Genomic DNA, 19,602 nt, shown 5'->3' on the forward strand with positions numbered 1-19,602 from the left:
GGGTGCTGTGTAACACACTTACCAAAAACCACATGAAACCCTATGGAGTAAAGGACCCCATAGCCCATAAAACACATTACAAAGTCAAAGGATATCTCAAATCATGTCTAAGAGTGGGAGAAAGAGTCTCACTCTTAGCAGGAGAAAATAATAAACCCCAGAAATCCAGCAAAGCTGCTGGGGGACTCACTAGGTTTGGGAAATTAGCCTTAACAGAGAATTCTCCCTAACGGTGGCTATCCGGACCACTACAGCTATGTGCAGCGATTTCGACCAAGGAAGAGGATCCTCTAGCTGTGGAAGATGAGCTGGTTATCCCCACCAAGCTCAAGGGAAGAAGACTCCGGACTGGATCTTCTCTGAGTCGTTGAAGGTAGATAGCTCAGGACTGCAGCAGGGCTTCACCGGGACGGGGTAGTTGCAGCAGCCGTCGTTCTCTCCGCTTCTCGTCGGTTCCTTGTAGTTCCAGTGGCGACTTTCTGACTTCTAGCCCAAGAGACCTGCCTTTTATGCGCAAAACCCCCATTCACACAGCCTGGCTGTCAATCACTCAGCAGGGGGGTTGTCCAGCCCGGACAACCACCTTGACCAATCGTGACAAAGTGCGACTTGGGTTTCCTAGGATACCCTGTGCAGGGGTGACTACACCCCTCCCTCACATTCAGCCCACCTAGACACCCAAGCGCCTTGAGGAGGACTTCTAGGTAGAAGCCCGCCAAAAGACAGCGACCAAAGAAGGCAAACCTGGTTTGCCGCACAAAGCAAAACACAAGAAGGAGTTTAACAAAAAGAAATGGTGAATGAACCGCACCGGAGCCAAAAGAAAAAGGATTTGGTCAAGCGGGTTTAAGTTTCTAGGCTAACACAATAGCCTACAATATTACCACCGTTATATAAGATAACCGTGGTAGAAAGTTAGGATAGATACCACTGCCACCAGCCATGTCTAAATGTTAAGAGCAAAACAGTGCTCTAGGAGGTACAGATAAAAAGGGATACGAACTAACCCTTTCCAGTACTCCATGGAAGGGGGGGTGTAATGGACCTGTGGTAGATTGACTATGTAAAGTTAATGGTAACTTTACCCTTTTCTTGGGGACAGTAGTCGCCTCAGAAATCGAGTCGGTGGGAGTCTGAACGACAACCCTGTGCCACTGCACAGAAGGTGCTGTGTGACGCACACAAAGAAGGGGGCTACTGAAGTGGTGTACTTCAGAGCCCACAATCACAAAAACAGGTGAAAACACACAGCAAAACACATGTAAGAGTGGGGGAAAAGCTCTCGCTCTTACCAAGTGGAAAAAAACTCCAGAAGTTCAGCAAAGCTGCTGGGGGTCTCAATAGGTGATGGAAATTAGCCATAGATGAGAATTCTCCCTAACATCAACCAGAGGGGTTTCAGCCTCTACAGCCTTCCAGAGAGGGTTCCTGTTTGGGCAGCCACTTAGGCATCCTTGCATACATTCACCAAGCACTATGCCTTGGATGTTGCACGGGGAGCTGATGCACAGTTTAGCAGGTGCTTTTTCAGAATCTTCGTTTAAAACCTCTGCCCTCCTCCGTTAGTCTAACTGCTTGTGGAGTTTATCAAGATGAGGAATCTGCGGGAGAAAAGCAATCCAATTCAAGGAGAAATTACTCACTGTAATGATGTTTCTATGGATTCTTCGCCCGCAGATTCCTCACCGACCTTCCCATCGATCCCCGCTCAGAAAGTCGATTCTGTCCAGACAAGACGACATCTGGTGATGACTCTTGGATGACAGTTTGTCTTATTTCCCAAAAAAGAAAAATAATTTCACTCGTTGTTTGGGATCACCATGTTGGGATGTAGCCATGGTAAAGTTTTTAGTGGCTGATTAGCCTCCTCCTGTGGTTTTTCATTCTGCAGTGTTCAGGTGTGGGGGGGGGGGGGACAATGGAGGAACTGAAGCATGTGGCGTAGTGATGTGCTCTATATACATGCCTGACATCACTTCCGGTGCCAACGATAGAGAGCCGAGCAAGACCGATTGATGATGGAGGGCCGAGTCAAGGTCCGCTACGCCCCCTGTCGAAAAGTTTCCGAATAGCAGACCTCGATGATGGATATCTATCAAGATGAGGAATCTGCGGGAGAAGAATCCATTGAAAGATCATTACGGTGAGCAATTTCTCCTTTTACAGACAAACTCTGCTAAAAAAGATTCTGCCCCATTTTCTTTTTATAGTTTGTTGAACACTTAATTCTAGGCTTTTTCATGTGAGATGCTTCGAATCCTCCAAATAAATTAAATTATTAAACTAGCTTTTATCTTAGTGTTATTTACATGGTCCCTTGTAAATTATCTCGTATTGCAGGTGATTGAACTTATTTTTTCTGAACTTTAGTTGTATAATAGATTGTTAGATGCATGAGTTTGTGACACATTTTCTAATATTTTGTACAGTTATTTTCTTTATTGGAAGAGCAGCCACACAAGACCTCTGAAAAAGATCAAATTCTAAATGAAAAAAAAGAGGTAGAGGAAAAGTGGTCTTTGGAAGTGCGACAGCTTGAAGAGAAATTAAAGGCAAGCCAGTCTGCATTGGAAACTGTACAAATGAAAGATTGTGAAGCGATGAAGCAACTGCAGGAACTACAAGAGGGTGCATCAAATTTGTTAAGGGAAAAAAACGCACTAGAGCAAACAATAAATGCACTGAGAAAAGAAAGAGACCAGTTACAGGAAGATGTCCAGAAGAATATTATAAAGGTTAGTCATTGGTTTATAGGAATCTGATTTTTCATGACACATGAAAATATTTTACCACAAGCTGCTGCTTTTCCATTAATGTTACTACAGACATGTAATTGTATAGGTATTGTTTTCAACTTAGTTTTATACTCTGTCCATATTTCACATTGAACTGTCCAAAGCAGACTTTACATTTTTAAGCTTTTTCAGCAAATATTTTTAAATGGTGACTATAATACCTCAAATTGTCTTGCAGTCAATTGAAAAGGAAGATGCACAATGTATAACACAAGAAGAACTTGAGCTGAATAAATGTCTTGTTGACCAGTTTAAGAATCAAACTGCAGCGTATTCTATACATATTGACAAGAATTCTGCAGGCACACAAACTGCGTCATCCCTTGAAGAAAAGGTATGACAGTTGACATTGTACTTCAAATTTGTTATCAGTGCAAGTGGAGAAATAATCAAACCCAAGTGATTGCAGGAATGTTCTCGGGTCAGTGGACATAAAGAACTGCCATACTAAGCTTTATAGGAATTTGTTGTGAAATATTTTCATATAAGATTTGTATTCCATAGTTAATTAAAACAAAGCCATAAAATAACTACTTCTAATTTGTACATTGCTCCCACGCACCAACACCGATACGGACACTACTGCGGCTCATACTGAAGAGTATGTTGACCATGTCCCGGCATACGGGGAGCCTGCTGAGTGCTGACGAGCCCAACAGGGCCTCGCCATTGGATGAGGTTGGCTCTTTAAACTACATGATTTCGAGGGCCTCTGCTCTTTTCAGTTTTGTATCGGAGGAAAAGAGGAAAGAGCTGTTTCTCCACCACTGGGTCTGACATGGATTCACATGCTCATGAACATTCCCTTTAGTCAGACTGTGAATCCTCTGTAAAAAGAAAGCGGTCTTCCTTTAAGAAAACTCAAAACTGCCTTTCTAGCAATCACTGTAGCCATACTGCACCCATCCAAGAACGATCGCCTCCATAAGTCCTGCTGCTGTCGGCCATCTTCAGATTGTTATAGCACGTTTCAGTGCTAGGAGTCCTCTACAGTTACTCTACGATCAGAACTTCTATTTTAGCAGTTTTCAATGAATAATCCTCAGTTTTTTGGTCAAAACATACCCTTTTGCTGTCCATTTTCCAGTCTGGCAACAGGGCTTCGTTTGCCAGTGACGATCGACTGCTACACAGTTGGATCCTCGTGTTGAAGTTTCAAGGCCTAGCTGAGGCCTACTTCATGCCTCGCCATGTTTGAGGAAGGAGAGAGGAGCCTTTTTAAGCCGTGCGCCAGATGTAGCTTGAGGAACGTCTATGTGTAAAGCCAGCAATCGCGGTGTCTCTATTATCTACACCCCGGCTGCGAAATCTGTCAGGGTTTCTCTGCCAAAACGAAGAGGGACTCTTGGCGCGGTCTAGTGGCTTGGCTGAAAGAGGAGAAGGGCGCGGCTCTTAGGAGTTCAGAGTCTAGATCCAGTCGCCCTCTGGAACTTTTCGTCGAGCTAGAGGTCGAGATCTGCCGAAGAGGCTCTCACAGGAGACTCATAAGAAGGCAAAACACCAGGCTGCGCATCGGACCAGGGTCGCCACTTCCACAGGTCTCAGTTCGTGTTTGGATGCTCACCGTCAAAGGCAAGCTTGCCGGTGAGTGGCGTCTCTTCTGGAAAATCGTTGTCCTGATCAAAACATGGTGCTTCATCGAAAAACAAAACGGGCAAAGAATATCGCATTGGGGAGACAAAGGTCTTCATCTAGACCCTTGTCATCGACAAAACAGTTGCGATCCACAGACACCAGTGATGTGACCAGCATCTACCACTGCGTCAGCGGTGAAATCCTCATCAACAGCTGCCCCGTCCTCTGGGAGGGAGCCTGCTACAACCCCCTCATCGGCCCCATCAACGGCTCGGTTGCTGAATACTGCAGCATCCGCTACTTCGTCCACAACATCGGTGACAACGAAATATTCTACGAGAATTGTCCTTCCTCCTCGACCAACTACTACTGCTCTGACCACGACTACGCAGTCAATAAAGGCTCCAGTTTCGTCTTTTCCTTGTCAAGAGGAAACGGTTAAGAGGATGGAGGATCCAGTAAGTGTGATATACAGTTCTGAGGAGGAATTGCAGGACGTTGTTGGTTCAGAGGAGGGAGGACCCCCAGGCTCAACACTTGAGGGAGCGTTATAGTCCTATAAGATCATCAGGAGATGCTGGCCCGTCGAGAGCCCATAAGGCTCTACAGATTTGTCCCTAGACATCCTTACTACCCTACGCACTCTTGTATTAGAGATACAGCAACACCTGCCTCTTCAGCTGCCTCCAGTGGATCCCACCACTGAGTACAGCCCTCCAAGGCATAGAGCTTGCTCACAACCACCACTGCCTAGGCAGGCACACCACGCATGGTGGAAGACCCGCCCCTGACAGCGGCAGAGGAGGATACAGGTGCGGATGATACAGGCGAGTTTGATGACTTAACAGCTGATAACACTATGCTGAACGCAGACGACACCCCCAGGGCATACCCTCCAGACGAGGTGGGCTCCTTCCACTCCATGTTAGCAAGGGCGCATCTACCTTGTTCAATTTGGCACCCAAAGAGATGAAAAAGGAAGGGTTTTTATCTGAGAGGAGAGCTTCATCCAGAAAGACGGTAATGTCAGTTCCACTCCTGGACGACGTATGGGAAGAAGGCCTAGCCCTTATGAAGGCCCCAAACTTGTCTCCACCCAGACAGGATAGGCTGGAGAGAAAATACAGGCTTCCAGACTCGGCACCAAAGTGTCCGAGTTCCCAGCTGTCCCCACACTTGGTGGTCTCAGCGGCCTCAGGGCAGCAGCTAAAGGGTCAGCAAACCCGTCCTAAAGGTTTCTGCTTCCTCCGAACCAGGATGGCAAGAAACTGGACGCCATGGCAAACGCATTATATACACAGCCACCTCCTTGGTCAAGGCTGCGAACGCCCTGGCGATAATAGTTTACTACTATAGGGAGCTTTGGTACAAATTGGGCCAAATCCTTGATTTCCTCCCTAAAGTCAGAAAGACAGGGGCCCTAGCTTGGTTTCAAGGAGGAGAGGTGGCTTTATATCATGCTATCACGATAGCCCTAGATATGACAGACTCAGGTTTCCATCAGATGGGTAATTGGCCCTGAGAAGACAAGGATGGCTCAAGGCCACTAATTTCAGGCCGGACATGCAGGCAAAGGTTCTCCATATGTCTTTGGAAGGGGACAACCTGTTTCCAAGGCAGTGGTTATACATTGCAGGAACTCGAGAAGGACACAGACTGCTAGGTCCCTAGGGACCCTACAACAGCGGCGGACTTCTTCCTTTCGGTCATCCGGAGGAAAGTTCAGACGGTCTAAAGGCTAACCAACCTCCTTCTACCGCCAACCCTCTCACTCTTCCTCACAAGAGTCATACAGAGGCTGGTCGAAGGGTTTTGGCAGTGAATCGCAGCGTCGATGTACACAGCGAAGGCGCAAACACCCAAGCAAGCCTGAACAGTCAGAGGGCCCGGACCCCCACCCCCACTTTCACCCCTGGTGGGGGGGGCCACTTAACACAATTAGTCAAGGAGTGGGAGAATATCGCCACAGACAAATGGGTTCTGGACATAGAACGTAAAGGGACCACCCTGGAATTCAAACACTGGTGTCCACACATCTCTCCAGTGGCGAGAAAGGAGCTGCACATAAAGCAACTGCAGCAGGAGGTACAGGCAATGTTAAAGAAGGGGGGGGTGCGATAGAACCCGTCCCCCCACACTACCTAGGATCTGGCGTATTCTCCAGATATTTTCTAGTCCGAAAGAAGTCAGTGGGTGTTAGGGAGAATTCTCTTATAAGGCTAATTTCCCAAACCTAGTGAGTGCCCCAGCAGCTTTGCTGGATTTTTGGGGTTTGATTTTTTTTCTCCTGCTAAGAGTGAGACTCTTTTACTCCCACTCTTAGGCATGATTTGAGGTATGTCTCTGACTATTTGTGTGATTTTGGGCTATGTGGTCTTTTACTCCATAGAGTCCTGTGTTTTTTGTGTATGTGTTACACAGCACCCTTAGTGTAGTAACACAGGGGTGTCATAGTGACCCCCAAACATAGACTCCATACCCTGGGACTGACTACTGTCTCCCAGGGCATGTAAAGTCACCATTGACTTTACTAGTCTTAAATTATGAACAGAACCAGTACAAACCATCATATTGTGGAAGTACTGGAAGAGGTTAATTATATTGCCCCTGGGTCTGTTTTCGAGGGGACACTGTCCAGTCCCCCCTTGCCGAGTTTCTAGCTGGTGGCAGTGGTTACCACGCAAAATATTCCACCAAAATATTTTCTTTGGGATTTTCCCATTGATTTTAAACGCACCACTTTTTGGTGCAATGTTAAAGATACCGCCGGTTTATTTATTTAATATTAAATTAACGGTTGGGTCTTTTTTGCCAGAACTCTTTTCTAAAATGGCGTTCGTGTCCGTCTCTGTAACTCTGACCAATGTCGAGCCCTTTGTTCCACTTTTTTGGCAGGCTTCTCCATAGAACCCCTCCAAATGGTGCCACTCTGTCTGGTTTCGACAGGAAGGGTGGAGGGGGGAATTGGCACCCTGGACTGCGTTGCCTCAGCAACCCAAGTCTTACTCTACTCTGATTGGCCCAGTGGTGAGCCGCCCGGCTCACCACTTAGCATGTGTGATTGACAGCTAGGCTGATGAATGGGGCTTTTTCTACATAAAAGCAGGGCCTTTGGGACTGGAACTTCAGAAGTCTCCACAGGACCTAAGAATCCAAAGAGGGAAGAAGCTGAGCCATCTGCAACGACGACACCACCGGTGAAGCCCTGCTGCAACTACCTCACCACTTTCCCGATGACAAGAGAAGATCTTCTGCTGGATGAGTCTTCTTCCTCTGAGCTGGTGGGACCAACCAGTTCGCCCCTTTTCGCCTTCCAAAGAGGTCTCTTGGTCGAATCGCCCGTGGCAAGCACCCCGGCGGCGGGATAGCCAAGCTTCACCACTTTGATCGCGAATAAAAGCAACGCACCTTTTATTGACGAACTCCGCAGCTGGTTCCATCCCTGCGCAGTCCAACGACTCCACGTTTCCTCCTCGACGAGATCCTCTCTTTCCCCTGGTCGAAACAACGAACTGCAACCACTGCCAGGAACAACTGCCACCGCTGGACCCTCCTCTCTGTTTAAGGTACTGTGTCCTGCCTGGCCTTCCTTTCTTCGGTTTGCCCAAGGTGACCCTTAAATCCTTGGCTCGCCAACTGGGTTGGCCCCAGACCTTCTAACCTTACCTTCTTGAATCACCCGAACCACTTTTGAATATTCTGCAAAGACTTTTAGTGCATTTTAATCCGTGTGATCCTGGGCACATTTCGCTTTGCTCCATTTGAAGTGGGCCTGGCCCATGAACTTTGGCTCTACAGTATTTACTGCCTTTATTCCCTTGCTGAGAACTCCTAAAAGTGTTGGGACCCGTTATATTTCTATGCTCTGCCTTTTTCTCTCCGTGTAACTGAACTATTGGAGTGCCATCAGGTTATGTGCTCACAGCTGTTTAACAAATCGTGATATTGATAGTTATCAAGGGGGGGGTGTATACTTTACCTGACTGTGTTTTAACTTGCTTTTGATTTAGAGTGCTAGTATATTGCCTAAAGTGTGTTTTAAATAAATAATTATATACTTTTTATACAAAGCTCTGGTCAGTGTTTGTTTGCTCTACTGTGTTTTTAGCCCTATTGTGTATACTCTATATACTGCCCTACTCTTCTTGAGAGAGGTGTGACTGCTCAGCCACAGCTACCAGGTAAATCTGGGTGGTGCAGACTGCTACCAATTGGGTTTACTGCTTACTCCTGTAGTCTTAATCTTTTTGTGTTCCCCAATGGAACTGCACAGGATTCTGCCTAACAGGGGTGGCATCCAATCCTCGACCTACGGCACCTCAACAAATACCTAAAGTCTCTGAAGTTCAGGATGGTCCCATTGCAAAATGTGCTCAACCAACTGGAAAAAGGGGACTCCATGGCGATGCTAGCCGTAGAGGATTGCTACTTTCCCTTCCCCATACTCCCAAAACACAGGAAGTTCCTAAGCTTTGTGTTCTTGGGGTGTCATTACGAGTTCAATGCACTTCCTTTCTGGTTAAAATCAGTGCTGAGATTATTCACGAATTGCTAGCACCGGTGGCAGCCCACCTGCGCCTCAAGGGCATTCACATTTACCCATACTTGGATGACTACCTCGTCCAGTCCCCCCTACTGAAGAGCTGGCTGTACAGCACACCAAGGGGACCATTTGCCTTCTTACAGTCAACTATCCGAAATCCTTCCTTTTGCCATCGCAGAAAGCACTGTTTCTAGGTTACGGTCTCAACACTGGCATCTCTGGCGTTCCCCTCAGTTGCGAGAGTGGCAGCCATATTAGTCATTCTCCAGCATGGGGTCTGGCATGGATTCACATGCTCATGAATATTCCCCTTCGTCAGGCTGGGAATCCTCGGTAAAGACAAAATCAGTATCAGTTTCGTTTCTGATCGGTCTTTCTTAGTAGTAACCAATCACTGGTCTCTGGGTCATACTGCCCCCAGCCAATGACTGCCCTCTCCCTAAGCCCCGCCCCTGGCAGCCATCCTCAGATTTTTACCGCACGTTCAAGTGTTGGGAGTCCTCGTGCTATAGCTCTCGAGCTTTTACTGCGTTTTGCGTTTTTTCAAGGAGTTTTATCTCATTTTTTCAGTCAATCGAGCCTCAAGCTCCACCGTTTCTACTTCTGATAAACGGGGACCAGTTTCGGAATTTTCGACACCCCTCAAAGTTGGAGTTTTCGGCGAGTTACGCTTCTTGGAAGATTCCAGAAGATCTGAGACCTACCTCGTGGACATGGCCCAGGACAAGGGAAGCTCGACACCCGGATCCAAGCTGTTCAGGAACTGCCCTCGATGCGGATTACAGAATGTTTTCAAGGAGAATGAGCATTCGAGATGTCTCTACTGCCTTCACGAAGACCAAACTCACGTGGAGAAGGATTGTGCGTTTTGCAAGTACTTGTCGGAACGGACTATGAGTGATCGTCGCATCCGCCTCGCAAGCTGGCTGGAGAAGGGCCCAGCAGGTGGGAAGAAGTAGTCCGAGCGATCTTCTAAGTCCTGTGAGGGCGCCCCGGCGACGGGGGCTCAACAGAAGGCAAAGCACTGCATGTCCGCGGGCACCGGAGCGCCGGAGGGTCCGGCTCTTCGGCTGGCAGGCAGGGCACACTTTCACTGACGCCATGAACCACGAGCCAGCGCTCTGGCTCGGCAAAGAGAAAATCCGAGAACCCGGCTAAGCTGCTGGAGAGGCCCCGGTCGATCTCGATCCCAAAGTGAAGGCCTCAAGCGCGCCCAAGGTGGTGAAGGCCTTGACTCACCAGGAGAAGGCCTCTATCGAGGGAGTCGCAGCGGCTCTGGCAAAGCCTGTGGAGGCTAACCCAGTGGAGGCGACTTCGGGGCCCAGAGTTTCCCTGCTGCCACAGAGGGAATACTCTTTTCAGCCCATCGATAAGACCCCCGCGAAGACCCCGGTGGAAAAAGAGGGGGGGCGGTGGTCGTCACGGACACGGATACAGCCTCTGAGGAGGAGCTGGTTGAAGTTGTGCAGGGCCTCAACAAGAGGTTCGAGGAGGTCCGGTCCCACGGGGGGAACCCTGAGGAGGCGGACGAAGAGAGCGGTGCCGACAAGACTCCCGTAGAGGAGCAACCAACCTTCGTAGTCGGGGCCCGAGCCTCAGGACAATTTGGTGGCCATTTTGATGGCAATCCAAACCTTATGCACGGAGATAAGGCCGAGATTGCCCCTCGCCCCAACGGATCCGGACCCGTCGGGAAGCCCTCCGAAGAAGCAGAGGAGAGTTCTCCTCCCTCCCCCCCTCCTTTTCAGCCCTCGCGGCCCACTCAGCCTTCTTCTCCTTCCCATGTCCCCGGGGATGACACGGGAACGGAGCCGGCCATGACGGGGACGAATGACGACAGTGGTGACGATGGGACGGGCCTTCCATCACCACTCCCTCGGGCCTCCCCAGCAGACGAAATTGGCTCCTTCCACGCCATGATTGCCAGGGCACCCGAGCTTTTTCAACTCTGCCCTGAGGAACAGAAGAAGGAAGGTTTCCTCTATCAGCGGCGCAAGGCCAAGAGGAAGACGGTCCTCATGGTACCATTGATTGACGACATCTGGGAGGAGGGACTTGTTCTCCTAAAGAACCTGTCCACGACGCCTGCCAAGGGGGATCGGTACGAGAAGAAGTACCTGGTCCCCCGATTCCTCCCCTTTGTGCCTTAGGGCACAGCCGACCCCGGATTTGGTCATCTCGGCGGTGGGCAAGAAAAAAGCGGCAGGGGCGTCATCCTTGACTTCGACCTCCCCACCTGACGGCGAGGGAAAGAAGCTGGACGCCATGGGACGACGAGTCATCTCGTCTGCGGCAACGACAAGGCGGCCAACGCCCTAGCGATTGTGGCCAGCTACGACAGGGAGCTGTGGTACAAGATCGCTCCCCTGCTGGACTTCATATAGGTCGGAGGCCCTGGAGATCCTGCAGGAAGGTGAGGTGGCGTCGGACCACGCCATAACGGTGGCCACGGATATCACTAACACCGGATTCCGCCAGTTGGGCAACAGTGTTTGCCTTCGACGGCGGGGATGGCTCAAGGCAACTGATTTCCACCAGGACGTGCAAACCAGAGTTTTGGACATGCCCTTCGACGGGAACAACCTGTTTGGACAAATAGTGGATGAGTCACTTGAGGCCATCAAGGCCGACACAGAGACGGCTCGGGCCTTGGGAGTGTTGAAGCAACGATGGCCGCCCTTTCGGAAAGGCCGGAGGCAGACAGGGTGCCTCCAAGGGATCCGGCGGTGGCTCCTCGATGTACCGCCAGGTGGCCCGCTTCTTGTCGCAGGAGGCCTACAGAGGATGCAGCAAGTCAGGAGGATCTCGTTGTAGTCGCCAAGGTGGCAAGGCCGCCTCCAAGCAGGACTGAACCGGCTGTAGCGTCGGGCCCCCACCTGAGCACCCCGGTGGGAGGCCGGCTGGCGAAGTTAGTCAGCGTGTGGGAGTCCATCTCCACCCACCGTTGGGTGCTGGATGCCCTGGCCCACAGGCACACTCTCGAATTTCTAAAGTGCCCCCGCATTCCTCCCGTGGCCAGGAAGGAAAATCACGTCCCTCAACTGCTGTTAGAAGTAAGGGTGATGCTCAAGAAAGGTGCCATCGAGCTCGTCCCCAAGAGGCTCCGGGGCTCCGGAGTATACTCAAGGTACTTCCTCATCAGAAAGAAGGCAGGCGGTTGGTGTCCCAATGCTGGACCTGCGGCGGTTAAACAAGTACATCAAGGCGCAAAAGTTCAGGATGGTCACCCTCCAGCACGTGCTGGGACAGCTGGAGGAGGGCGACTTGCTATCGTCGCTGGACTAGGAGGATGCTTACTTCCACATCCCCATTCTAAAAGGACACCGAATGTTTCTCAGATTCATAGTCCAGGGGCGGCACTACCAATTCAAGGCCCTGCCATTCGGGCTGAAGTTGGCACCCTGGGTGTTCACCAAGTGCCTCGCACCAGTGGTGGTGCGGCTGCGCCTTCGGGGGATCCACGTCTACCCCTACCTGGACGATTGGCTCATCCGTCCAAGGACAAGAGAACTCACTGTCGAACACACATTGGAGACCGTCCAACTTCTCAAGGACCTGGGATTCTCCATCATCTACTCGAAATCCCACCTGATCCCGTCGCAGGTTGCACTGTTTCTGGGAGCCAAGCTCGATACAGTGGCGCAATTGGCCTCACCGTCGGAGGAACGGATGAAGGCCATCTTGGGCAAGGTGCAGCGCCTGCTGGCCGCGGACGTGGCCAGGGTGAGATCCATCAAGTCCCTGCTCGGAATGATGCCCCTCATGCATCTACCTCGTGCGCCTGTGCAGGCTACGGATGCGTCCTCTACAAGAGTTCCTCGATGCCTGTTGGATACAAGCAACTGGCAGCTCCGAAGACAGGATCCCGCTCAACGAGGCTTTCCGCCAAGCGATCCGATGGTTGGGCACCCGCGCACATCTCACGGCTGGCAAGGACTTTCAGACCCCAGTATATCAGGAGACGGTGACGACGGACGCCTCCCTGGAGGGATGGGGAGCGCACATCGGAGATCTGCAGGCTCCCGGAGGAGAGGTCACTCCACATCAACATCCTGGAGCTGCGAGCAGTGTTCTGGGCCCTCAGGTAGTTTCTCCCATCCCTCAAGGGCAAGGTGCTGAGGGTCTTCACCGACAACACCACCACGATGTTCTACATCCAGAAGCAGGGAGGCACCAGATCCCCAGCCCTGTCCAAGGAGGCCCAGGATCTGTGGCACTGGGCCATCGCCGAGGGGATTTTTCTGGTGCCCTTCCATCTAGCAGGAATAAAGAACGTCATTGCTGACTCACTCAGCAGGGAGCTGCGCTCGTGCCACAAGTGGGAGCTGCGTCAGAATCAAGTGGATCGCCTTTTCCAACGATGGGGCAAACCCCAGGTCGACCTTTTTGCGATGAACACCAAATGCCAGAGGTTCGCCAGCAGTTTTCCCCAGCCGAGGAGCATGGGCGATACTTTCTCGTTCCCCTGGGACGGCCTGTTCCTGTATGCGTTCCATCGGTTGCTGTTGCTGCTCCGACTCATCAACCAACTCAGGAGGTCCCGGTGCAGGATGATCCTCGTCGCACTGGCATGGCCGAGACTGATCTGGTTCCCGGACCTTCTGGACTTGTCAGTGTCCCCCCCCCCCAGTCAGCCTGTCGACAGAGGCAGATCTCCTCTCCAGAGGAGGAGGCGCCATCCTCCATCACGACCCGGAGTCGCTGAACTTGCAGGCCTGGCTCCTGCAGCACTAGAGTTTGGAGGGTACGATATCCCGGCGGACTGCAAGGAGGTGCTTGCAAAGGCCAGGGCATCAACTCTGAAGTGCTACGGACACAAGTGGAAGAGGTGCTCTGTCTGGTGCCGTGCACAGAAGATTAACCCTCAGCGAATTACGGCCCCTCAAATGCTGGCATACCTGCTGTCGCTGGCCAAGGCGGGCCTAGCTCACGCTTCCATTGAGATCCATCTTGCATCAATTTCCCGTTAGACCAGAACTACGGGACGGTCATCCCTTTGGTCTCATCGCTTGGTGAAGGAGTTTATGAAGGGACTGTTCCGATTGTTCCCGCCGGTGAAACCCCGGCCCCGGCGTTGGAGCTAAACGTGATGCTGACCAGGCTCATGGGGCCACCATTCGAGCCTCTGCATTCGGCACCGTTGAAATTTCTGTCGTGGAAAACAGTGTTCCTTTTGGCCATCACCTCCGCACAACGAGTGGGAGAGATCCAGGCCCTATCCTGCAAGCCTCCATACTTGACTTTCCACGAGACGAGGGTGGTGCCGAGGACGCACCCCTCCTTCATGCCCAAGGTGCCATCGGACTTACACCTCAATGAGCCCTTGGTGTTGCCAGTTTTCTTCCCGTCGCCTTTGTCGCCGGCCGAGAGGACTTTGCACTCGCTGGATGTAGCTAGAGCGCTCAAGTTCTACGTGAACCGCACAGAGAGTTTTCGGAAGACATCACAGTTTTTTGTAAACTTTGGACCGGTGAATCAAGGGAAGGCCCTCTCGAAGGCTTCCATTTCCAGATGGCTCTCCGGCTGCATCATGCACGGTCATCGGTTGGCAAACGGACTGTTGCCCGGCTGTCCGAGAGTCCATTTGACCAGAGCGATCACTGCGACTACAGCGTTTTTGTCTGGTGTGCCCCTGCTGTACATCTGGAGGGCTGCTACGTGGAGGTTGACGCACACCTTCACGAAATTCTACTGCGTTGACTAGGATTCCAGGGAGGAGTCCAGAGTCGGCCAAGCAGTGCTGCGCAACCTGTTCGCCTGAAGGTGGGCCTGGTGACGAGGTAAGAGTTGCTTAATGTTGAGTTTATGTAATGCTTAATGTTGAGCCTTGCCACCTCCAGTGGTTGTGCATGTGTCTACTGCTATGTATTCTTATATTCATGAGCATGTGAATCCATGCCAGACCCCATGCTGGAGAGGGAACAAGTTACTTACCTGTAACTGTTGTTCTCCAGCATGGGTCTGGCATGGTTTCACATGCAAACCATCCCTCCTACCCCTCTGCGGCTCTTCGCTTGGTCATACACCACTTTACGTGCTACCAAATCTGAGGATGGCTGCTAGGGACGGGGTTTAGGGAGAGGGCATTCATTGGCTGGGGGCAGTATGACCCAGAGACCAGTGATTGGTTACTACTAAGAAAGACAGATCAGAAACGAAACTGATACTGATTTTTTTCTTTACCGAGGATTCCCAGCCTGACGGGGAATATTCATGAGCATGTGAATCCATGCCAGACACAAGCTGGAGAACAACAGTTACAGGTAAGTAACCTGTTCCATGTCTGTCGGCTTACGACATCCTGCATTCCCTGATTCCAATCTGCAGGCTTCAGATGAGACTGCTGCAAGAATTCCTAGACACCAGGTGGCTCCAGGTCAGAGGCAAATGGGCAGACAGAATTGCCCTCAACAAGGAATTCAGAGAAGCCATTTGTTGGTAGGGAGTCAGACGCCTCACACAAGGAGCGCCATTTCAAGCCCCTCTGTTTCAGGCGACAGTCACCACGGACGCCTCCCTTGATCGATGGGGGGCCCACACAGTTCAATCTCATGCCACATCAACATCCTAGAGCTATGGGCAGTGTCCTGGCCAGTGTTCCAGACTCTCAAGGATTTTCAAAGACAATACGACCACGATGTTCTACATCCGGAAGCATTGCTGAAACTGTTCCCCTGCTCTCTCCATGGAGGCACAAGAGCTATGGCATTGGACCATTCTTCAAGACATGTTTCTTATACGATTCCACCTCGATGGCATAAAGAACACAATTGCAGACTGTCTCAGCAGGGAGCTGCGATCCTACCACGAAAGGGAGCTGCACCAGTCGTGTCTTTTCAGCATGTGGAGCCAACCCCAGATTGACCTGTTTGCGACAGCATTGAACGCAAAATGCCAGAAGTTCGCCAGCAGGTTTCCCCAGTTGGGGTGCATGAGGGATGCGTTCTCCTTCAATTGGGAAGGCCTCTTCCTTTACGCATTTCCCCCGATACTGCTGCTGTTACGTGTGATAAACACGCTCATCACTCTCAAACGCTGCCACAGCTAGTGCGCCTTCTACGTGCAAGTGTTACACACACAAATAGAAGAGAATCACAACGTGGTGCAGAGCCCAGAGGCTCGCTCCTCTTCAGGTTACTGCTCCACAACTTCTACCATACCTGCTGTCACTGGCCAAGGCTGGCCTGGCTCACGCATCCATAAAGGTGCATTTTACTGCCATTTCCTGATACACATGTTCACCAGGCAGAGCGTTGTTGTGGTCACAGACTAGTCGAGGAATTCCTGAAGGACCTCTTTAGGACTTTCCCTCCTGTCAAGGCCCCTGCCCTGACCTGAGAACTCAACGTAGTGCTTACAAATCTTTTGGGACCTCCTTTTAAACCTCTATATCAAGCTTCCCTGCAGTTTCTCTGATGGGGAAACCGCTTTCTTGGTGGCCATCACCTCTGCCAGGAGAGTGGGAGAAATCCAGGCCCTGTGCTGCAAACACCCTTACTTATACTTCCATGTTACAAAGGTGGTACTAAGGACACATCCATTCTTTATCCCGAAGGTCCCTTATGAGTTCCTATAAATCCGAATCCTTCATCGCCCATGGAAAGGTCGCTGCATACGCTGGACGTTGCTCGTGCTTTGAAGTTCTTTGTGACACACACAAAGGCTTTCAGGAAGACTTCTCAACTCTGATCTTTAGACCTGTGAATCATGGGAGGGCCCTGCCGAAGGCGTCCATATCCAGGTTGTTCTTTGGCTGCATCGCGCAGTGTCACCGACTAGCCAACTGACCCACTTCTAGGCTGGGCGAGAGCCCGCTCCACCAGAGCCATCGCTGCAACACAGGCTTTTCTCTGGACATTTGCAGGGCTGCTACGCGAAGGTGGACGCACACCATCACAAAGTTCTGCTGTGTCGAAAGGGATTTCCGGGAGTTCAGAGTTGGCCAGGCAGTGCTGTGCAACCTGTTTGTCTGAGGAGAGTCAGTTCCAGGGGTAAGTGAATGCACTTCTGTTGAGCCTTGCCACCTCCCATGGTCTTGTTTCTATGTACTGCTGTATAGTCCTATTCATGAGCATGTGTATCCATGCCAGACCCCATGCTGGAGAAGGAACAAGTTACTTACCTGTAACTGTTGTTCTCCAGCATGGATTCACATGCAAACTCTCCCTCCATCCCCGCTGTAGTTCTTCTGGGGTTCATACTGGCACCTTGTGTGCTTCGAATATGAAGATGGCCGACAGGGGCGGGGACTTAGGGAGACAATCGTCATTGGATGGGTGCAGTATGACCCAGGCTACAGTGATTGGTTATTGCTAGAAAGGCAGATTTGAGTTTTCTTAAAGCAAGACTGTTTTTTTAAAAATGCATTTTTTTTTTTTTTTTTTTTTTTTTTTTTTTTTTTAACCAAGGATTCCCAATTTGACTACTGGGAATATTCATGCACATATGAATCCATGGCAGACCAATGCTGGAGAACAGTTACAGGTGAGGATTCCAATACCAATGGTCCTCACGGATGAGCGTCATGTCAATCCCTCTGTTGGATGATGTCTGGGAGGAAGGTTTGGCCCTGATGGAGACGTCAAGTACCACAGTTTTCAAGAGAGACAGGCTGGAAATGAAGTTCAGAGTCCCAGACTCGGCTCCACTGTACTTGAGACCACAGCCTTCTCCAGACTCTGTGGTGTTTGCCGCCGCCAGGAAGCGATTCTCGAATCGGTCATCTTCCACCATGCCTCCGGACCAAAAGGGGAAGAAGCTAGATGCGGCAGACAAGCGTATCATTTATAAAATGGCCGCCACCATTGATGTTTGTTAGGGAGAATTCTCATCTATGGCTAATTTCCCTCACCTAGTGAGTCCCCCAGCAGCTTTGCTGGACTTCTGGAGTTTATTTTTTCCACTTGGTAAGAGTGAAAGATTTTTCCCCCACTCTTACCTGTGTTTTGCTATGTGTTTCTACCTGTTTTTGTGATGGTGGACTCTGAAGTACACCACTTCAGTAGCCCTCTTCTTGTTGTGTCACACAGCACCTTCAGTGCCGTGGCACAGGGTTGTCTTTGAGACTTCCCTCGACTCCATTTCTGAGGTGACTACCGTCCCCCAGAAAAGGGTAAAGTTACCATTAACTTTACCTAGTGAATCTACCACAGATCTTGTACACCCCATCTTCCATGGAGTACTGGAAAGGGTTAATTCGTACCCCTTTTTATCTGTACCTCCTAGAGCATTGTTTCGCTCTTTTAACATTTAGACTTGGCTGGTGGCAGTGGTATCTACCCTAACTTTTCTACCACGATTATATTAGATATACGTGGTACTGTTCTTGGCTATTATATTAGCCTCGAACATAAACCCGCTTGACCAAATCGTTTTTCTTTTGGCTCCGTTTGGGTTTATTCGCCATTTCTTTCTGTTAAAGTCCTTCTTGTGTTTTACTTTGCGCGGCAAACTAGGTTCGCCTTCTTTGTTCACTGTCTTTTGGCGGGCTTCTGCTCAGAAGCCCTCCTCAAGGCGCCTGGGTGTCTAGGTGGGCTGAATGTGACGGAGGGGTGTAGTCACCCGCTGCACAGGGTATCCTAGGAAACCCAAGTCACACTTTGTCATGATTGGCCAGGGTAGTTGTCCGGGCTGGACAACCCCCCTGCGGGGTGATTGACAGCCAGGCTGTGTGAATGGGGGTTTTTCGCATAAAAGGCAGGTCTCTTAGGCTAGAAGTCAGTCGCCACTGGAACTACAAGGAACCGAAGAAGAGAGGAGAGAACGACGGCTGCTGCAACTACCCTGTCCTGGTGAAGCCCTGCTGCAGTCCTTAGCTATCTTCCCTTCAACGACTCAGAGAAGATCCAGTCTGGAGTCGTCTTCCATTGAGCTTGGTGGGGATAACCACCTCATCTTCCACAGCCAGAGGATCCTCTTCCTAGGTCTAAATCGCTGCACACTGCTGTAGTGGTCCGGATAGGCACCTGAAAAGCCTCTCCTGTTTTTAAGGAGCTCACCTTTTATTCCTCGTCGCTGCTGCCGGCTTCATCCCTGTGTGGTGCAGACCCCCTTCAGACGACGTCCTTCACAGCGAAGCTCCAGGAATCGTGGGTCTGCGGGAAACCAACAGGAACAACTGCCAGGGCACCAGCTGCACCATTGGAACAAGGTACTGTGTTCTACTTCCGGAAACTGGGTCAATCTCTTTTCTTCATTTCCAAGGCTTGCCCTTGTCTTCCCTCCTTCTTATAACTTTTGCTTCCGAACATTGACAATATTGAAGTACTTTTGGCTACGTTGAATCGTGAACTGTCTGACTGTGTTATCTTCGGCAACAGGCCCCGGTGTCTTTCGACTCTGGCTCCGGCCCTTTGACTTTTGATCTCCTGTCTGTGAGTTTTTCTTGATTCTGCCTGCCTAACCAAAATATTTCCAGTGATTTTTGCCTCCAACTCCCTCTGGGTATCTCGGGTGCCAAGTGCGTTTTTGTCCTGGTAGCATTTCATGTCACGGATACACGTTTATTTAGTAGACCGAACTGTCAAAAAGTGATCGCAATCGTATTTGCGGTAACGTGTTTTGTTCGCAACACCGGTTCATTCAAACACAGGGTACTTACCTTGAGACTTACTGTACAAAGTGAATTGGTTAGTTGTAGTATATTTAATGTGTGGTTTTTATTTGAGTTTAATAGAAGTGTTGTGTTTA

The 19,602-nt window shown here is 50.4% G+C and overlaps 1 protein-coding gene across 5 annotated transcripts in view; it reads left to right on the top strand.

Annotated features, from left to right (window-relative positions):
• CENPE (centromere protein E) overlaps nucleotides 1-19,602 on the top strand; it is a 2,471,681-nt gene that overhangs the window by 1,020,312 nt on the left and 1,431,767 nt on the right. For all 5 annotated transcript variants that reach the window (XM_069630970.1, XM_069630968.1, XM_069630972.1 and 2 more), the window contains 2 exons: nucleotides 2,430-2,735; nucleotides 2,974-3,129. In XM_069630970.1, coding sequence (XP_069487071.1) covers nucleotides 2,430-2,735; nucleotides 2,974-3,129 — 462 coding nt within the window. The remainder of the gene's footprint in view (nucleotides 1-2,429; nucleotides 2,736-2,973; nucleotides 3,130-19,602) is intronic.

Source organism: Ambystoma mexicanum, chromosome 6q, assembly GCF_040938575.1.
Source record: "Ambystoma mexicanum isolate Mex_15411 chromosome 6q, UKY_AmexF1_1, whole genome shotgun sequence".
Taxonomy (NCBI): Eukaryota; Metazoa; Chordata; class Amphibia; order Caudata; family Ambystomatidae; genus Ambystoma; species Ambystoma mexicanum.